The 17,848-nt window shown below is 41.7% G+C and overlaps 1 protein-coding gene across 1 annotated transcript; it reads left to right on the forward strand.

Moving 5' to 3' along the window:
- Positions 1-1,867: 1,867 nt before the first annotated feature.
- On the forward strand, positions 1,868-15,532 carry mmp14b (matrix metallopeptidase 14b (membrane-inserted)). Its single transcript, XM_037786332.1, has 10 exons — positions 1,868-2,507; positions 10,042-10,190; positions 10,328-10,450; positions 10,650-10,957; positions 11,454-11,615; positions 11,890-12,050; positions 12,135-12,273; positions 12,356-12,506; positions 13,879-13,994; positions 14,122-15,532. The coding sequence occupies exons 1-10, from the start codon at positions 2,409-2,411 to the stop codon at positions 14,610-14,612; spliced, it is 1,899 nt and encodes a 632-aa protein (XP_037642260.1). The 5' UTR covers positions 1,868-2,408; the 3' UTR covers positions 14,613-15,532.
- Positions 15,533-17,848: the final 2,316 nt, after the last annotated feature.

Consider the following 17,848-nt stretch of genomic DNA (forward strand, 5'->3'; position numbering starts at 1 on the left):
AGTGCTACCACATGCATGCCAATGAACACACTCAGCCTGCAGTCATCATCTGGAATCAAACCAACACCGTGTTTACAAAAATAGAGAACAAATATTTTCCTCTTAGAGAAAGCAGAAAGTAGCATGCAAGACAAAATAATCCAAGGTCACGGATGTAAAGTAGGAGGTTATATACCTCATCTGACATGTTAGTGTTTAAATGTGTGTGCAATGTGTGCATTAGAGGGCGCAATTCCCCCTTTTAAACACATTTCATGCTGCATAATGTATACAGCTGGTTCAGGCCTTGTTGAGCAGTACTCAATAAGAATCAGTGTGAGACAGTATTAAGCTTTTAAGTGTAAAATACATTATGATAGAACAGCCTGTAATAAACTGATAATGAGTCCCCCATGTTTAAAACCTAAACAGTATAACACTATGTTTAAGAATATTTGGTTATTGCATTGGGCTTGGAAAGAAGGGTAAGGTTAAAGACTGTTTTTAAAGTGGCAGAAATGTCTTAACAAACTGATTAATTGTATAATATTTCTGTTCATGGGAGTAAATGACTGTATTGATAAATCACATTAAAAATGAATACATCAGATACCACCGTCACTCCAAGGTAACTTGTAATTTGTATCATTGCTGGAGCAGGATGATTGTGAATAGGGAGATAGAATAGGATGATGACTGAATTGTACACAGATTTTTTTTAATTGATTATATGTATATGTATTTTTGTATGTGTATATACTGCGTGTGCGTATATGTGTATGTATGTATATATGTATACAGTATATATATGTATATATAAATAGATTTTATTTTATTTTGTTGTTTTAAATTTTATTTCTTTTACTTGTGTATATTATTTTTACTTATATATCTATTTTTTGTATATATGTTTTTCCTCCTATCTATACTGGCTTATTTTATATTAATATTATGTTTATTAAGTTTCTTTGTACCGAGAATGTTATTATTGGGGACGTTTGTGAATGTTTGTTCTGTTGTTTCAAAATGAACAACAATAAATATAATATTGAAAATAAATAAAAAATGAATACATCTTCAAAATGAGTTAGTTGTATGGGAAATTTACCACATGGAACAAATAACCTATTCCCTAAGACTCCAGAAAGACACATTTATTAAAAGATGGAGCCATGCCATGATTATACTAATACAGTGATTGGTGATCTGAATATTTTTATATATCCTGGATTATACTTGTATCTTTGTCTTCCTGACACAGGTCATCTCTCTAAGCATATACCATACAACACATACTCCCTGACCTCCGACCCTTCATCACATTTATTTTTATTTTTATTAATTAATTAATTAATTAATTAATTAGACTTTTTTTATTTTAATTCTTTGGATTGTTTAAGTCTGTGTCATCCCTTTTTCTAAGAATTCAATTGAAGTTACAGTTTAAGATGAAGTCTTGTTTTGTGTTTTTTGTGTTTTCTCTCTCCCCCTTTGTTTTAAGTTGTGAAATTTTGTATAAAAACAAAGAGACAGCTGTAAAATGAAAATACAGTGGTAAAGAATGTGATGATGATTGTGTTATTTGCTGAAACTGCAATAAAAACTAAGTTAAAAAAAAAAAATTGAGTTAGTTGAGTTTCAAATAGTTTTTTAGCTGCGTAATTTGTTAACAAATTTGTTGTTTGGCTCAGTGTTTGCTCTCTCTTCTCTGTAAATAACAACAGCTTTTTGCAATTTCTGGAGCATTAAGGCATTTAATCACAGCCTAAAGGGTAATAGCAAACTGTGCCAAGTCTAATGTGAAGGTCACCAAGTTGATTCCAGCCCTCCATGTCAGAGGGGCGGTCTGATTTAGGAGGAGGAGGGAGGTTTACAACCCTCTACTTTCCAGCTAGAGGTCTCCGGGGAGTATCAAACTACCACGTCTGCAGCGGTGAGAGAGGGGAAGAGGAGAGGGGATCAAAATAAGACGACTGGAGGACAGAGAAGAGAGGACAGCGAGGAGTTAAGACTGCTGCATGAAAACAAAGCCTGGCTGCAACATCTGGAGCAAAGAGCAAACTGAATTTGGAGATAAATTACGCACAGACAGCCTGCAGCTCCAGGGCCCCCTCTCCAGACTTCCTGCTTCCAGTAACCTCTGATAATTTGGTTAAAAACTCGAGAAGAATGCACAGACTGGACAGAATACCTCTCGTGGTTTAGGTAACTCAAGCAGTAATAAGTTGCAAGAGAGACTTGCAAGATCTTCTGGAAACTCTTGTTGTGCTTTTGTGCCAAGTCGATCTGGGTTGCTCCGTTTTCCTTTTTACGGGATACGTTTTTTCACAGACAATGTTTTGACAAATAGCAAAGTGAAGATTACGCGAGCTGTCACTGGGAAAGGGTCGTCTGTTTTTGTGTTTTTTTTTTCTTTGGAGAGTCAAGTGATGGCACCAACTCTCAGATCGCTTGTCCTACTGCTGCTGCTGGCGGTGGTGTGGGAGCTGAGCGCACAGGGAGACACGGAGAGACACATCAATCCACAGGTGAGGAATAAAGACACAGGTGATGAGTTAAGACAGAGGTGAGGAGTACAGGAAGGGGTGAGGGATAAGACATAAGTGGAGAATGAATCCAGAATAGAGGGGTGAAAGCTAGATTGAATCAAAGAATGAAGTAAGTAAATAAATCCAGAATTAAGGAATAAAGCCAGATAAATAAATCCAAAAGAAAGCCATATATATAATCCAGAATCAAGCAATACGCCAGATAAATAAATGCAGAATAGAACTATAAAACCAGATAAATAAATGCAGAGGAATACGCCAGATAAATATATCCAACATAGATCAATAAAACCAAATAAATAAATCCACAGGTGAGGAATAAAGCCAGAGGTGATGAGTTAAACCAGAGGTAAGGAGTACAGGAAGGGGTGGGGGATAAGACAAAAGTGGAGAATAAATCTAGAATAGAGGAGTGAAAGCTAGATTGAATCAAAGAATGAAGTTAGATAAATAAATCCAGAACCAAGGAATAAATCTGGATAAATAAATGCTGAGTCAAGGAATAAAGCCAGATAAATAAATCAAGAATAAATTGAGATAAATAAATCAAGAGTCAAGGAATAAAGACAAATACATAAATGCAGAATTAATGAATAAAGCCAGATAAATAAATCCTGAATCAAAAAATAAAGACCGATAAATAAATGCAAAATAGAGCTATAAAACCAGATAAATAAATGCAGAGGAATACGCCAGATAAATATATTCAACATAGATCAATAAAACCAAATAAATAAATCTAGAGTTGAAGAATAAAGTCAAACAAATGAGTATGTAAGAAAGATAGGACAAAGAAAGCGAGGATAAGGAAATACATTTAGTGTTCATAAAGGTTTAGATGATGAGTGACTGAGAAATATACTGTATCCTCTTATGTAAGAGTGAAGGATCTTTCCTGATACTAATTTCAATCACATATTTTCTGATTTGACAACAATTTATTATAGACTAATATACTGGCTTTGTTCATGACTCCCATAAAGGCTTTGTTAAAACTGTGCATCCTGATGGGACAGTAATTTCAACAGTCGCCTGTAGTTGGCGCAGGGATCTGGGAAGGGCTTTGACCCTGGGTTAGAGGAAGCAGCCCATAATGATGATAGCGCTCGTGAAAACACTGAGAACTGCTGAGAGGGCAAAAAGCAGGAGAGCAAGAGAGAAAAAGCAAATGAGGAGAAATGCATGAGCTTGTATTGTGGTCGGGGCAGAGACAGAGGCAATTTTTGTGGGAATGGAAGGGGGGGATTGATAGTTGTGGGTGCAGTTATATTCAGAGGGACGGGGAGATGTAATTGTTGACATCTGTCCTGAGTTTATAGCTCAGTGGACTGGGGGAAGGTGGGTTTTACAGTTTGAACTCTAGTTCTGTACATTAAAGACTTCCACTGAGCTGAGATACCAGGTCTAAGAAGTGTTGTAGATCAGGGAAGATTTCCCTATTCTTCTCTGTTCTGCAGTATCAGCAGTCCTCCAACCCCACAGCCAGCGTAGCATCAGGAAGTTCTGTGTTTATGTTGCAGGAAGTGACATTGTTATGACACCCCTACACACCTGCTTCCTTCAGTATCATTAGTAAATAGTGTGTGTGTACGTGCATAAAAGCAGAGAGACATATATGATTTTGGTAGGTCATAGAGTGGCGCCGAACGTCTCTATGGTCACTGTATCCTGCTTACGGAATCATAATTCCAGCTGCGCTAGTGGAAGAAAACCCCACTGACCTACAAAAGACTGTCAACTTAAAGGCACAATCCGTGATGCCGTTAAAGGATTGTGTCCATCAATTAATATTTGTAAACACAAGGGCAATGTAGATCTATATTTTCCAATTAAGACAAATAAGAAATACACTAAAATACATATCTTTTTTCTATATAAATTAAAATACATTTATGACACGGCTTTGCTTTTGAATACTCGATTCTGATTGGTCAATCACGGCGTTCTATGGTCTTTTATTTATTTATGGCAGACCGTTGCTATGTATAACAGACCGTTGCTATGGGCGCAGTTCTGATGTCGGACTGTGGCGGACCATTTTTTTGTCAAATTATTGATTTCTTAAGTTAGTAGCCGTGTAATAAGCAGGATAATGTACAGCTAGCGGGTCGATGTTGTGAAATAAACCCCTTCAGGGCAAAACAAGACCCTTTAGGGGTTTATTTCACAACAAAGACCGGCTCGCTGTACATTATCCCTTATATGTATGAGTCGTTCCTACAGTGTTCAAAGGAGCATTTATTTAGCTAGTAACTCTATACTAGGGATTCACATTTCATTATTATTAGATGAGTTAACATTCAATCAGTCAGTTAATTGTTAAAAAAAATGACACAACACAGTGTTCACGTTTTTCCAGTGTTTCTAAACAATGCTTTCACATAAATTTGCGGAGCTCCGACTCCTTTTTGATGCTATTCAACAAATGACTAGACAAGTTCAAAATATTTATTGTAGCAAGTAATGCTAACCAACATCTAGGCTAAAAATGAAGGACATTAATTAGATGAGACTGAACATGCTAGGCCGATCTAGCTATCCAGCTAACAACACCTAAGCCATTTTTTTTGTATCAGCAAAAAGAGCTGCTGGAAATGTCTGAGAGTAAAGACGGTAGTCGCACACGTTAGTTTTTTTTGCCTGTAAAGCCGTCTACACATGATCAGCGGTAAAATCTCTGCGCTGGCTGTGTCACTGTTCTCCTATGGAGAGAGCGGTGCCGCCCGACATTGATCTCGGCTGCCGCTGACCTTTCAAAGCGCAACCAATGAGAACAGCTGCAACTATTACTGTTGCTTAGAAACAGTGAATGCCATTGATTGCGCTCTCTTTATGAGGGAGATATTTTACCTGCTGCCTCTGCGCCCTACGTTGCGATGCATTAAAAGCAAATCTCTTATCATGTGTGAAGGCAACTTAACTGATCCGGGGTGGAAGAAAGCAAGGGTGTAGTAGTTACCAAACAAGAATTAAATGTAGGAATTGGAACATTGAGATGAGTTACAAGTTAATTGTTACTTTGGAAATAGGTTGAGTCATTTAAAGAGTCCTTTTGTGTATCATCACCATCAAAAAAATGGCAACATCAACATTTAACACCCAGGAACCCAGCGAACAGAGCGCGTTGGACATGTCTAATGTCTGCATAAGATAAAGTGGAACTTTTAGTTTCAATATAAGTGAACATAATTGATTTTTATGGTCAAAAAGTGTGGGCGGTGGTTGGCTTTTAAGTAGAAAAGGCTATCGAGTTTCTGTGGAAAATTGCACCAAAGTGCAGAGGCAGGCTCGGCCCGAAGTGCCCTGGAAAGTGCGTTGGTTCAATAAGTTTATGTTCATTTAGTGATTCACCTCTTCTGTTTTTATGATGTTTTTATGAAACCACTGCTTCCTGTGTCTATATTTACATCATTAAAACAGGGGAAGTGTGTAATCACATACGTTGCCTCCGCAAAACCCACGAGTCAGCAGTATTAGTAGACAGTTCCGCTATTGAGTAGGATGCGATTTAATTAACAAGAAGTCTAATTAAGTGAGTGGTCGGTCAGTCGGTCTGCGTCGGTGAGATAAACAGCCGGGGGTTGTGAGGATGCAGATATTTCCTGTGGTCTGTGGTATAGAGACAGGAAGTGGGCGGTGGGTTTTCGTTTCGCCGCTAAAACACCTTTGTGTGTCAACGACCACCTGCCTGTGACACACACATCAGCTCTCATATGTGCACAGTCTTTTTTATTATGCGCACGCACACACAGGAATAGCTACAGACTGAGGTCATTCACTACAGACGGAGATAAATGGACATGATATGAGATGATGTAAGCAAAGCAGGGAAGACAGTGAGGAGGCTGTTGTTGACTAGAAAGGAGCGCATTGTGCTGATGGGAGTGATGCAATCTGGGAAAAGGACATTTGGAAAATGGAGCAATTATCCAGATGAATAGGACAGGATGTAAATCATGCACACATCCTGTATGAAATATATGTCTCTTTCCTTGTGTTGCTCACGAGAATAAGCATTGATTTAAGAGACTTCACATTTAAACTGGTAACTTTAAACCACTCCCATCTTACTAGTCATGTAGTGGAAGGAAGAAAGGATGGAAGGATGGGTGCGGAGTTTTCAGACAAAGCCACATCCTAAAGATCACTAGTAGGTGGCCTGAGGGCAGCTTCCCTGAGGAAAGATAGAAGGTGTTACAAGAAATGAGGTAATCCCCAAAGTCATTGCCTCATTTCCTGTTCATAAAGGAAGCGAGCACTGGGCCAAATTTCTGGGAAGCTTTTTTCCTGCCAATGGAGATTAGCCTGGGATTGACTTATTGTTCAAATGACATTGGCAGAGATGAGTGTTTTTTCAGTCTCGTGTCATCGGGTCTTATTGTTGTTGGCTGTAGAATAGTTGTTTTAACAGACAGCAGCTGGTGGATTTACACACACACATGTGCACACGCATTTAAAGACGTGTCCAGGACCAGGACAGAGGGGTCAGCAACATCGTAAATGTCTTCCTAAAGGAACAGCATTAGCCTCGGGCAAATGTTCATACAGCATAAAGAATTTAAAAAGTTTGATTTTAACATGTTGTGCTGGATATACCTACACAACAAACTCCCTCACACACAAGCCAATAACGAGCTGTTGCAAGAGTAGTGGGAGCACACATCTGACATAATACTGTGGCTCTCTGGACAGACTGAATAGATGTGTAATGAGGAGCTGCGTGTGTGTGCCGTATACCCAGCATGCCTCAGTTGGACTCCCATCGCTGTTGACCAAAGTTTCTTTCCATTGGCCCTCACCAAACGGAACAACTGACTCTCTCTTTCTTTTCTGAAATGCAATCCCTCCTTCTCCCTCTGTCATCCTATGCAAAACGAGCAGTGACATCCATAGCAACCGTTGTTTGATTCTTGTGGATCTTCCATGAAACAATAAACTCACATCGCTGCATACGAGCGAGCTGCGCCCTTTACCTCAAGATCCTGGATTTAGCCTCCTAAAAGTACCTTTGCTCTGTGCTTCTCTATGTCGGTGCATTGTTAGATATCAAAGGATCAAGAGTGACTTTAACACCAAAGTGTTTTCATAAAACAGTTCTAAGTGTTCTACATCTGTGATTTTAGCCTACAGCTAAAAGTAATGGATTAATAATAGAGATAAGGGGTTGTCAATGATGTTTACATGCATAGAATATTGAATATAGAGTTTTTTGCTGCTAAAGCCTGAATAATATTGGCAAATTTCACGTCTTAACCGGAAAATGCTCCATTCAAAATAAGGTCTAAATCAGAGTATCCAAACGGAATATGCTGTTTACATGACCCGTATCAAATTCACAATATTGTCATATGCATATGCACATGCATGTAGACATAGTCATTGAAGGGGTATTTGAGTTCACTGGACAAGGCTGTGAGGGTGCAACTGACCAACAAGGTTGAGAACCGCACCTCTACTTCAAAAGACTTTATTAGCTTGGGTTGTCATCTCCCATGCCACTGTAAATAGTGACCACTTCCTCTTCCCGCTACCGCTTTAGTTACCCAGCCCATTAGCATGGTCAAAAATAGCCTAGTGCGATGGTGAATAAGACCTTGTCGAGTCACCTGAGGGACCCATAAAAGAGGTGTGGGAGCCTTAAAGTTAAAACAAGTGTTCAGTGTCACTCAACAACAGTCTTTTGACTGAGCTGAGGGCAAAGTTAGGATTTCGTAGAAAAGAAAACATAGTGTGAAAGAGAAGAATAAGGTTTCAAACACCCTTTTTTTTCTCATATTCACAGTGAAATACATTCTGAGATGCAAAAGTTTGACTTTTCCCGCTCATGTGGATGTGCCGGGGACAGTGGAAAACAGTGAGTCTTTATGTGTCCACTGGAGCTCCGTGGGTGAGTCAGAACCAGAAAGGGCTCATTCAGGGGTGAAGTCTAAACACTGAGACCTCCATGTCTCCCAAGGACGGACAGTGAGGGAGAGATTAGACCTCCAAGGGCCTCCGAAATGCCATTCAAACTCACACAAGTATAGCCATGCATAAATATAAACCTACAGACCTGAACACATTATGTCAGCACTATTTGCACACATTTGTACTGTATCAGTGGAAAAATGCTGAAACAAGGCAGTTGCATGTTTTGCCGTCGTTCTATTTACCAGCTATTAGCAGCAGATGGGCTATACAGCAATAATTGAGTGGCTCTGGGTGTGGTTGTTCATAAGTATTTACCCACAAGTCTCTGGGTTTTCCACAAGAGAGGGATGAAGGAGAAGAGAGGGCGAAGGGGTGGAGTGACGAGGCGAAGACAGCGACATGGACGTGGGGGGAAGAGTTTGACTTTGAGGTTTGGATGCGCAGAGGAAGAAAATTCCCAGTGAAATTACTGCCTGACGCTGCTGCTTGACTGGAGACATCGGTTGAGGTTGCCCAAGGCCTGAGTCTCACCCTGAGACACTCCCTATCGTTCTCTCTCTTCTCTCTTTTCAATCCTTCTTCACTGCACAAACACCCGCTACGGGTTTTTTTAATCAAAACTATGCAAAGCAGATCACATTAAGGTTACGTCACAGTGCATTACAAGCTCACAAAGTCACTGTGTTAAAGCAGAATATCAAAGTGGTCTCGTTTTTTCACTGCGCTCACAATAGCCTCAGTGTTATTTATTCGTCTCTAGCTCGAGAGGGAAAGAGTTTAGGAGAAGCTGTGTGGGAGAGGTGCGGAGCGACGCCACTGGCACGGGTCCAGATGTCAAACCGGCACCGCAGTGAAGTGGGTTTCTAGAGGAAAGTAAGGTCAAGCTAAGCTGAGACCGAGGGATCTGGAGGGCTGAGGAACTCAGTGACCATCGTATTATGTGCTCGAAGTGCTTCAAACTACTATTTTCTTCATGTACAAACTCAACAACAGGGATGAGTTCAGGCACAAGTGTTGCAATCTGCACCGAAACGCAAACAAGGAGCTACAGAATAACTTCAATGTGGAAAGTTAATCTTTAACTCTTTGAGGGGGATTTCCTCGTCCAGTTTCTGTCTTGTGGGGGTTTTATTGAAACCTGAACTGTCTCTGTTTGAAGCTTTTTTTTAGGGGCTTAATCTTGACGTTATTCTTTCATGTTGACCTTAGTTTCAATATGCTGCAGAGCTGAATGTTGATGGTTGAATAGCTTTTGTGTTTGGTCATTAAATGGAGACGTGCCAGGCGCTTGAAATTATGTTGCTCCAAATATCCAGATATCAAAACACAGAAAGACGTAACTCAAGAGCTTGTTTTCGCTGTCAGGGAGGAATGTGTTGTTGCTCCAGTCGCATAAAAACACGTGTAGTCCCTGAACTGATCATACAAAACAGTCCCTTTACCCTGGTTCAGCTTTGTTAAACAGCAATAATCAGGTGAAATATGATCTGTTTATGTGACTGTTTCTAATTTAACCTTTTTCTCCGTACTGACTGGAGTTTCCTTGGTTTTATTTCACAGTATTTCTCATGACTCACACTCTTTTTTGTTTTGCTTTTAAAAGTCATGGCTGCAGCAGTACGGTTACCTGCCCCCGGGGGATCTGAGGACCCACGCTCTCCGCTCCCCTCACTCCGTCTCCTCGGCCATCGGCAACATGCAGCGGTTCTACGGCCTCACCGTCACCGGCACCTTTGACCCCAAAACCATTGAGTGAGCAAACAGCTTTATTCTACGTGTAGAAGAAAAGTACAGTACAGGCTCCAAACGGGGTCACCTGCAGGTCAATATTCAAATTGAAACTAGTGTTTGCTTACCGTGTTCTGAGTGGACTGTCTTGTCTTTGGCAGGGCCATGCAGCGACCGCGCTGTGGCGTGCCAGATAAGTTCGGTTCCGAGCTGAAGAGCAACCTGAGGAGGAAGCGATACGCCATCAATAGCCTGAAGTGGCAAAAGAATGATATCACTTTCTCGTAAGTGTGCTGCACCTGCAGAGGCATGATGGAACAGCACCTGGAGCTATTTTACACCACGATGGTTTTGCTTCATTTTATCTTTGTGCCAAGTGTTAGAAAACCCACACTGATGAGGTGACTACTGAGCAACTGAAATGAGGAAATAACTCCATGTCTTACCTTTTTCCATCCTCCCCCCCTCACACATCCACTTCAGTATACAGAACTACACCCCTAAGGTGGGTGAGTACGAGACCCATGACGCCATCAGGAAGGCCTTCAAGGTGTGGGAGAGCGTCACCCCGCTTCGCTTCCGGGAAATCCCCTACAGTTACATACGGGACAAGGTGGAGGAGTTTGCCGACATTATGCTCTTCTTCAGCGAGGGTTTCCATGGTGACAGCAGCCCGTTTGATGGCGAGGGGGGCTTCCTGGCACACGCCTATTTCCCCGGTGTCGGCCTCGGTGGGGACACCCACTTTGATGCAGCCGAGCCATGGACTATTGGAAACTCGGATCTGTATGGTGAGGCTCTGCTGAATCTATGTCAAAACTAACATTTTGATGAATGAGGGGATTTTTTTCTTTAGTGATTACCCTTAAACCTGATGACACATGTTGGGAGACAAGATTCTTGATTTTGCTGTTGAGGGCAAAACAGGAGCAGCAACAGGTCCAGTCTTGTGTCCGTACATTTGAGGGAGTTAACGCCCTGGGCTATGTTGATACTGCAGAAATGAAGAAGTGTTTATTTCCAGAGTACAGCAGACATTCTGCTTTGCACTTCCAGCTGTTTAGAGTGTGACACATCTCCTCATGATCTGCAGACGGTTTTATCTTGTGATGTTTAGTATTTGTGTGCGTTTGAGTCACTTAAAAATTAGGAAACAGCAACATTTAGTCTTTCTCCTTCAATACTCATTGTCTCATCAGCATAAGAGCAAAACTCCTCCTACTTTACTTTCAATTATTTGAAAATAGAGTCACATTAAATGGTGTTCTGGTGTTGACATTGTTTCAGGTAATGATCTATTCCTGGTTTCGGTCCATGAACTGGGCCACGCTCTGGGTCTGGAGCACTCCAATGATCCTTCGGCCATCATGGCTCCCTTCTACCAGTGGATGGACACCGATAACTTCCTACTTCCTGACGACGACCGCAGAGGCATACAGCAACTTTATGGTGCGTTATTGACAGTATGCTATCCAAAAAACAAGTTTTATCTTTATTTTCTTAACTTAAGTGATACACCACCTCTACATCTGTAGAAAGGTAGATGTAAACCGTTGTGTCTTCCCAATAATGAATAAGAGCCTTTCTATTTTTGTTTGTGTAGTCCTTGGTACTCTTGTTCTAAATTAAGTTTCATTTGGTCTAACAGGACCTGCATTAGATGATGCATAAAGGTTGAGATTAAGTCTACGATAATAATTTTCATATGTCCTTGTTCACATAGGGTCTGGATCAGGCCCTCCACCCCCCCCTGTAACTCCCCGTAACCCGGACCACAACCCCGAGCCCACATATGCACCCGACAAGCCTCACTTTGGCCCCAACATCTGCGACGGACACTTCGACACCATCGCCATCCTCAGAGGAGAAATGTTTGTGTTCAAGGTAAACTCACGCAATCTTGTTGGGGCTTTTGATACGACAGTTTGTTTAGCAGGCTGTTAAATAAATCTCTTTTCTCTCTTTCAGGACAAATGGTTCTGGAGGGTACGCAACAACCATGTTCTGGATGGATATCCCATGCCCATTGGTCACTTTTGGAGGGGATTGCCCACTCATGTCACCGCCGCTTTTGAGAGTGAAAGTGGAAAATTTGTTTTCTTTAAAGGTAAGTCTGGCTTCAGTATAGATCATCATCAAACAGGCAACATCTTACAGTTATCTCATATGTGGTCTTTCTCTCTCTCCAGGGGACAAGTATTGGGTGTTCACTGAATCAGTTCTGGATCAAGGTTACCCAAAGAGTCTAAAGGAAATGGGCACCGGGCTTCCCAAAGATCGGATAGACGCTGCTCTCTTCTACACCCCCACTGGACAGACATTTTACTTCAGAGCAAACAAGTTAGTCATCTTCCTTGCATGTGTGTGAGAGTATCCCACAATGTGAAACTGTACAGACGTTTGTTGACCATATAAGGTCCAAATGCTTGAAGTCAGTCACTTCTCCAGAATTACAAACATGCACGTCCTTTAAACATTGGAGCAAACCTTGAGAAACTTTAAAGCTCGCTCAGCCTCCCCATATTTACGCCATAGTTATTGTTATAAAACTGCTGGGTAAAACGTGGCAGTCAGAGATTACAGTGCTAACGGCCACCTACATAAACAGAGCCAATGACAACTATGCTTGATTGCACTAAGACCAGAGAACAACTTTATTCCTTGTCTTAGTCTTTTCAGGTCTAGTCTGGCTGTTGGAATCCATCTGCCATATTTCTGATGAAAACATGTTATTTATTTTTTTTCCTTATTTTGTGGGCTGCTCGGTGGTTTAGTTCAGCAGAAACACACAATGAAGCACATTTTCATGTTTTTGGGGTAAAGAGAAAGTCAAGTCTCAAGTCATTCAAGACAACTCCAAGTAAAGTCTAATTTTTGTCAGATCAAGTCTCAAGTCAAACCTGAATCGTTTAGGGCAAATCCAGATCAGGGCTCAAGTCATTTGAACCAACTCCAAGTCAAATCTCTAGTCTTTTAGGAAAAGGCCAAGTCTCAAGTCACAAGTCATTTAGAGCAAGTCAAGACTCCTGTAGGCTAGGTCCAAGTCAAGTCTTACTTCTGTCAGAACAAGTCTCAATTTAAGTCCCGAATCCTTTAGGTCAAAGAAAAGTCAAGTCCCCAGTAATTTGTGACAAGTGCAAGTCTAAAACAAGTCTCAAATCCTTATGGGCAAGTCCAAGTCATGACTCAAATCATTCAAGATAAGTCCAGGTCCAATCTGTTAAGGCAAGCCCAAATCAAGTCTCAAGTCATTCAACCCAACTCCAAGTCAAATCTCAAGTCAAGTTTCCAGTCAAGTCACAAGTCATTTAGAACAAGTCAAGACTCCTGTAGGCCAAGTCAAGTCAAGTCTTACTTCCGTCAGAACAAGTCTCAAGTCCTTAAGGTCAAAGAAAAGTCGAGTCTCCAGTAATTTGTGACAAGTACAAGTCTAAATCAAGTCTCAAGTGTGTTAAAACAAATCTCAAATCCTTATGGGCAATGTCTCTAATCATTCGAGATAAGTCCAAGTCCAACCTGTTAGGGCAAGGGTCTCAAGTCTGTTAGAACAAGTCTCAACTTAAGTCTCAAGTCTTTTTAGGACAAGTCCAAGTGAAGTCTTGAGAAATTCAAGACAAGTCCAAGTCTCAAGTCTTTCGGAGCTCTGAATGAGACCATAAACTCACTATAGCTGTTCCTCTCTTTACCTTTTCCCCTCTCATTCTTTGTTTAGATATTACCGTTTCAACGAAGAATCACGAAGCGTTGATGACGGCTATCCAAAAGCTATTAGTGTGTGGCAAGGAGTGCCTGACAACATCAAGTCAGCCTTCATGAGCAAAGATCAAGGTAAGGGTGGCGTGTATGATATTACCTAGATTATTTTCTCACATTTTAGTGTGAACCAAAACTTCTAGAAGTTGTTTTTCTTTTCAGTTCAGCTTTGTTTCTCACATTTCTTTCTTCCACCCTTCAGCGTACACCTACTTCTACAAAGCCAACAAGTACTGGAAGTTCAACAACCAGAACTTGCGTGTGGAGCCGGGATACCCCAAATCAGCGCTTCGTGACTGGATGGGTTGCCCCAACGAAGACCCCAAGACGGACGGAGGAAAAGGCGGAGGCGGACACGACAAGGACAAGGAGAGGGAGAAGGACAAGGAGCGGGAGGATAAGGACAGAACTAGAGATAGAGAGAGGGAAAGAGAGAGGGAGAGGGAGAGGGAGAGGGAGACGGAGACAGAGAGGGAGAAGGAGAAGGAGAAGGAACAGGATACGGAGGTGATCATTATTGAAGTGGATGAGGAGGAAGGAGTAGCTGGTGGAAGTGGAGCGGCGGCGGTGGTGGTGCCGCTCTTCCTGTTAGTATGTGTGATCGCAACGCTGGCTGCCTTGGTGTTTTTCCGTCGGTACGGTACCCCACGCCGACTCCTCTACTGCCAACGATCTTTACTGGACAAGGTGTAGACGGAGGAGGAGGGGAGGGAGAGAGGAGGGAAAGACGGGGAGAGAAAGACAAAAAAAAGTGGAAGGAAATGTTGAACACAGATAAAGAGAGCAGAAGAAGTAAAACTGGAGAAAGAGCAGAAGGAAAAGCACCAGACTTGCATTTTTTTTTTTTAAACATTCGTACCACTGCCAGATTCCTTTTGCTCTATCTCTCAACCACTCCATCCGACCATTTTTTTTCTCTCTCTCCCGTCTGTCTCTCCCACTCTCCTTGCGGTTACTGACGCCAGCTCATTGCTGTTTGTTTTAGCTTTTTTCAATGTCGTATTTTTAGTTTTTTGTCAGTGGTCAGTGTTTGCGTCCTCGTGAATTTCCGCTTTGAACCTGCATCTCCATGACGCCCATGCTAAGCATGTTCCTCCGAGTAAGCAAAGAGCGCGTTTGATCGTTCGTTCATCCCCCCCTTGTTAAGTTGCACACACATTAGCACAAACATTTGGAAACCACAGTGGCGTAGTCATTGTGTTTCTTCCAGTAAAGTAAAACATGTCAGGGCCAGAATGGACCATAAAAGGGAAACAAAAACATTAGCTCAAGTCCTTATGAAGCATGAGATAATCGGAGTAAAGCAAAAAATGTCTTTTCCTTTTTTTTATATCAATGTCTTTAGTGCTGATTATTATTATGAATGATGTCATTATTATTATGACTAATACTATTATTGTTGTTGTCCTACGTGTAAAGAATGTGTTTTTGTACATTGTCATTAAAAAGTCCTGCTGGACAGTGACATACAGTTTTGAAAGTGGCCTTAATTTTATATGTGTGGGGACAGTGAATGGGGAAGGGGGTTATGTATTCTTGAAAACTTGACTGTCATTTTTTTTTTTTACCTTGAATCCATCTCAAATGAAAATAAATTGACGATCTGAAAATGACTCCTTTTTGTCATTGTACTTGTTTACAGTTTTCAAATCATGGTGCTACATTACCAGTCAGGGGTTATAAGTACTTTAACAACAATAATGATACTAGTGATACTGATAATGAGCTAGTGTGTGTGTGTTCTTACTCATATTTTTAATCTTACAAAATAAAGTAATTTCAAAAGGCTTTCTGTGCTTTGATTTTCACTTAGTAAATCAGTTTTCATCTTTCTGTTAACCGCTTTGAAGCTGAACTGGAGCCACTCACTCCCTTTAATGCAGCAATATTTCCACTTAGGCCTAACTGCTTTCACATAATCCAACTCTTACCTGCCTTAACCTCTCATATCAATCGCATTGCTCATCCGTCTGGTCTTCCCCAGTCTCCCTGGACCTCCAGGTTTCTTGCTCCCCGACTGCACCACTCTGCGTTACTGGGGCTCGGAAACTGGCAGGCCAGAAACTGGGTCGGAAAACGCGGACTGGATCCAAAGCTTAAGTAGAAACAGGGATGAAGAGGATTGTGTAAAGCCTTTGCTGCACAGCAGGAAAACATATCTCAGCTATACGGATAGAGAGAGAGAGAGAGAGGGTGTATGTGTGTGTGTTCTTATCCATACTTGTGAGGACCAAATCACATGAGTAGGAAGATGAGGAAAGTGGAGCACATGTTCTTTTCTTCAGTGCTTAAGGTTTGGATTTAGGGTTGGATGATGGGCTGTGTGAGCGAATGTGGTCAATGCCGGTCCTCACAAGTATAGCAATACAAACATGCTCTCATGCATGTTTTGCACAGCAATAAATGCCTTTATTTGCGCGTTATACGCTGTGTATGTACACTCCCATCCACCATGAGCCAATAAAAAGCTCAAACAGCAAACTTAGGCGTCTCCCCGCTCCTTAATGATCCCACTAATGAACAACTGCCATACAGCCATTAGACTCGCTGTAAAGATGACTGACTGCATGGGACAGTGTGGGTGGGAGTCAGCGTTTCTATGATATGTTATGATTACAGCAATGGGGCTTATTGCAGTGAAAATGATGAGGTATTTTCCTATTGTGCCGTAAAGATTTAGGGCGCCCATTTGTCTCCACTTTGCTTGCAGTGTTTTGAAGAGCTGGGGCTGGGGAGAGAAGTCACGAGGCTTTTTTGTGGGGGGAGAGAGGAGGAGGAGGAGATGAAGGAGGAGGGTTAAGTCACATTTGGATGCCAGAGATGGAGCAGAATTCCATGAGCAACATCTGGAATTCCAACTGCATCATGTAGGCCAGACACGCAGCGGGACGCGGCAATGAGGAGGTGGGGGATGGGAGTTGGTTTGGATCTGTTTAATTGGCTTTTTTTCACTACATCGAAGCCACAATAAAGGATATATAAAGATACGATCATGTGTTTTGGGAGTTTTCTTCCTCATTAGCAGGGTTTTTTTTTTATTTGTGCATGATGTTTTCCTTGCTCAAATCATCTCCGCGGCCCGCACACAAGTGAGACATTTAGCGGTGGGTCACTATTTTGATGTTTTCTGTGTCTCACAGCTGATTCTGCAGAGCGAAGAAAAGATTCGCCTCAGCAGAATTCTTCCCCACAGTCAGTCCTCTCCTTTCTCTGTGTAACTGGAGAGCTTTTCTTCACTGTCTGCGAAATGACTCACTCCTTTTTTTCACAAAGCCCAACAAAAGACCACACCACACTGCCCCGGCCTCTTCCAGCCACCTCCACTCCTCTCTGGCTCTCTCACGTTTCACCCAGATACATGAAAAGGTAATTTCTAGTGCTGATTCCAGTGCTACTGTCTTGATTTACAAACAAACTCCTCCATGCCAAGTGCCTCACATCACATCAGCTAATCTCAAAATCTCTCTAGTCTACATTGAACTCTACCCAGCAGACGTCATTAACAAGCTCCTTTTATGTTTCTGTCCCTGCGCTGGACACTTCCTGTGCCTGTTTCAGTTGGCATGTGTATAGCCTGCAGTGCTGATGGATGGAAACTTCCAAATAGGGGAAGTCCTGCTCTTGGCTATTGTGTCTCATAATAGCCAAGAGCCGAGCATCATACTGTAAGTGCAGGACCAACCTCAGAGAGAAGACTGAGTAACTTTCCCATTAAATGAGTGATTAACAGAGAATGGTTAGTGTTGCATTCTGCCTGGCAACAAGGATGTGGGATGGTGGAAAGGGGCATTTCTTAATAAGGGATCTGGTGAGTGGCTATATAGGTTACACATGGTTTTCATTTGCATCAGTTAAAGCTCTGCCACATCCTGCACCAAGTACACTAATACAACAAACAAGGATCAGGGAGTTTCTCTCCTGAGTCTTCT

The sequence above is a fragment of the Sebastes umbrosus genome, chromosome 12 (genome assembly GCF_015220745.1).
Source record: "Sebastes umbrosus isolate fSebUmb1 chromosome 12, fSebUmb1.pri, whole genome shotgun sequence".
NCBI classification, from domain to species: Eukaryota; Metazoa; Chordata; class Actinopteri; order Perciformes; family Sebastidae; genus Sebastes; species Sebastes umbrosus.

Coding starts and splice junctions, on each gene's coding strand:
- mmp14b (XM_037786332.1), top strand. CDS start 2,409: ATGGCACCAACTCTCAGATCGCTTGTCCTACTGCTGCTGCTGGCGGTG. Junction 10,958..11,453: donor TGGAAACTCGGATCTGTATG/GTGAGGCTCTGC, acceptor ACATTGTTTCAG/GTAATGATCTATTCCTGGTT. Junction 11,616..11,889: donor AGGCATACAGCAACTTTATG/GTGCGTTATTGA, acceptor TTGTTCACATAG/GGTCTGGATCAGGCCCTCCA.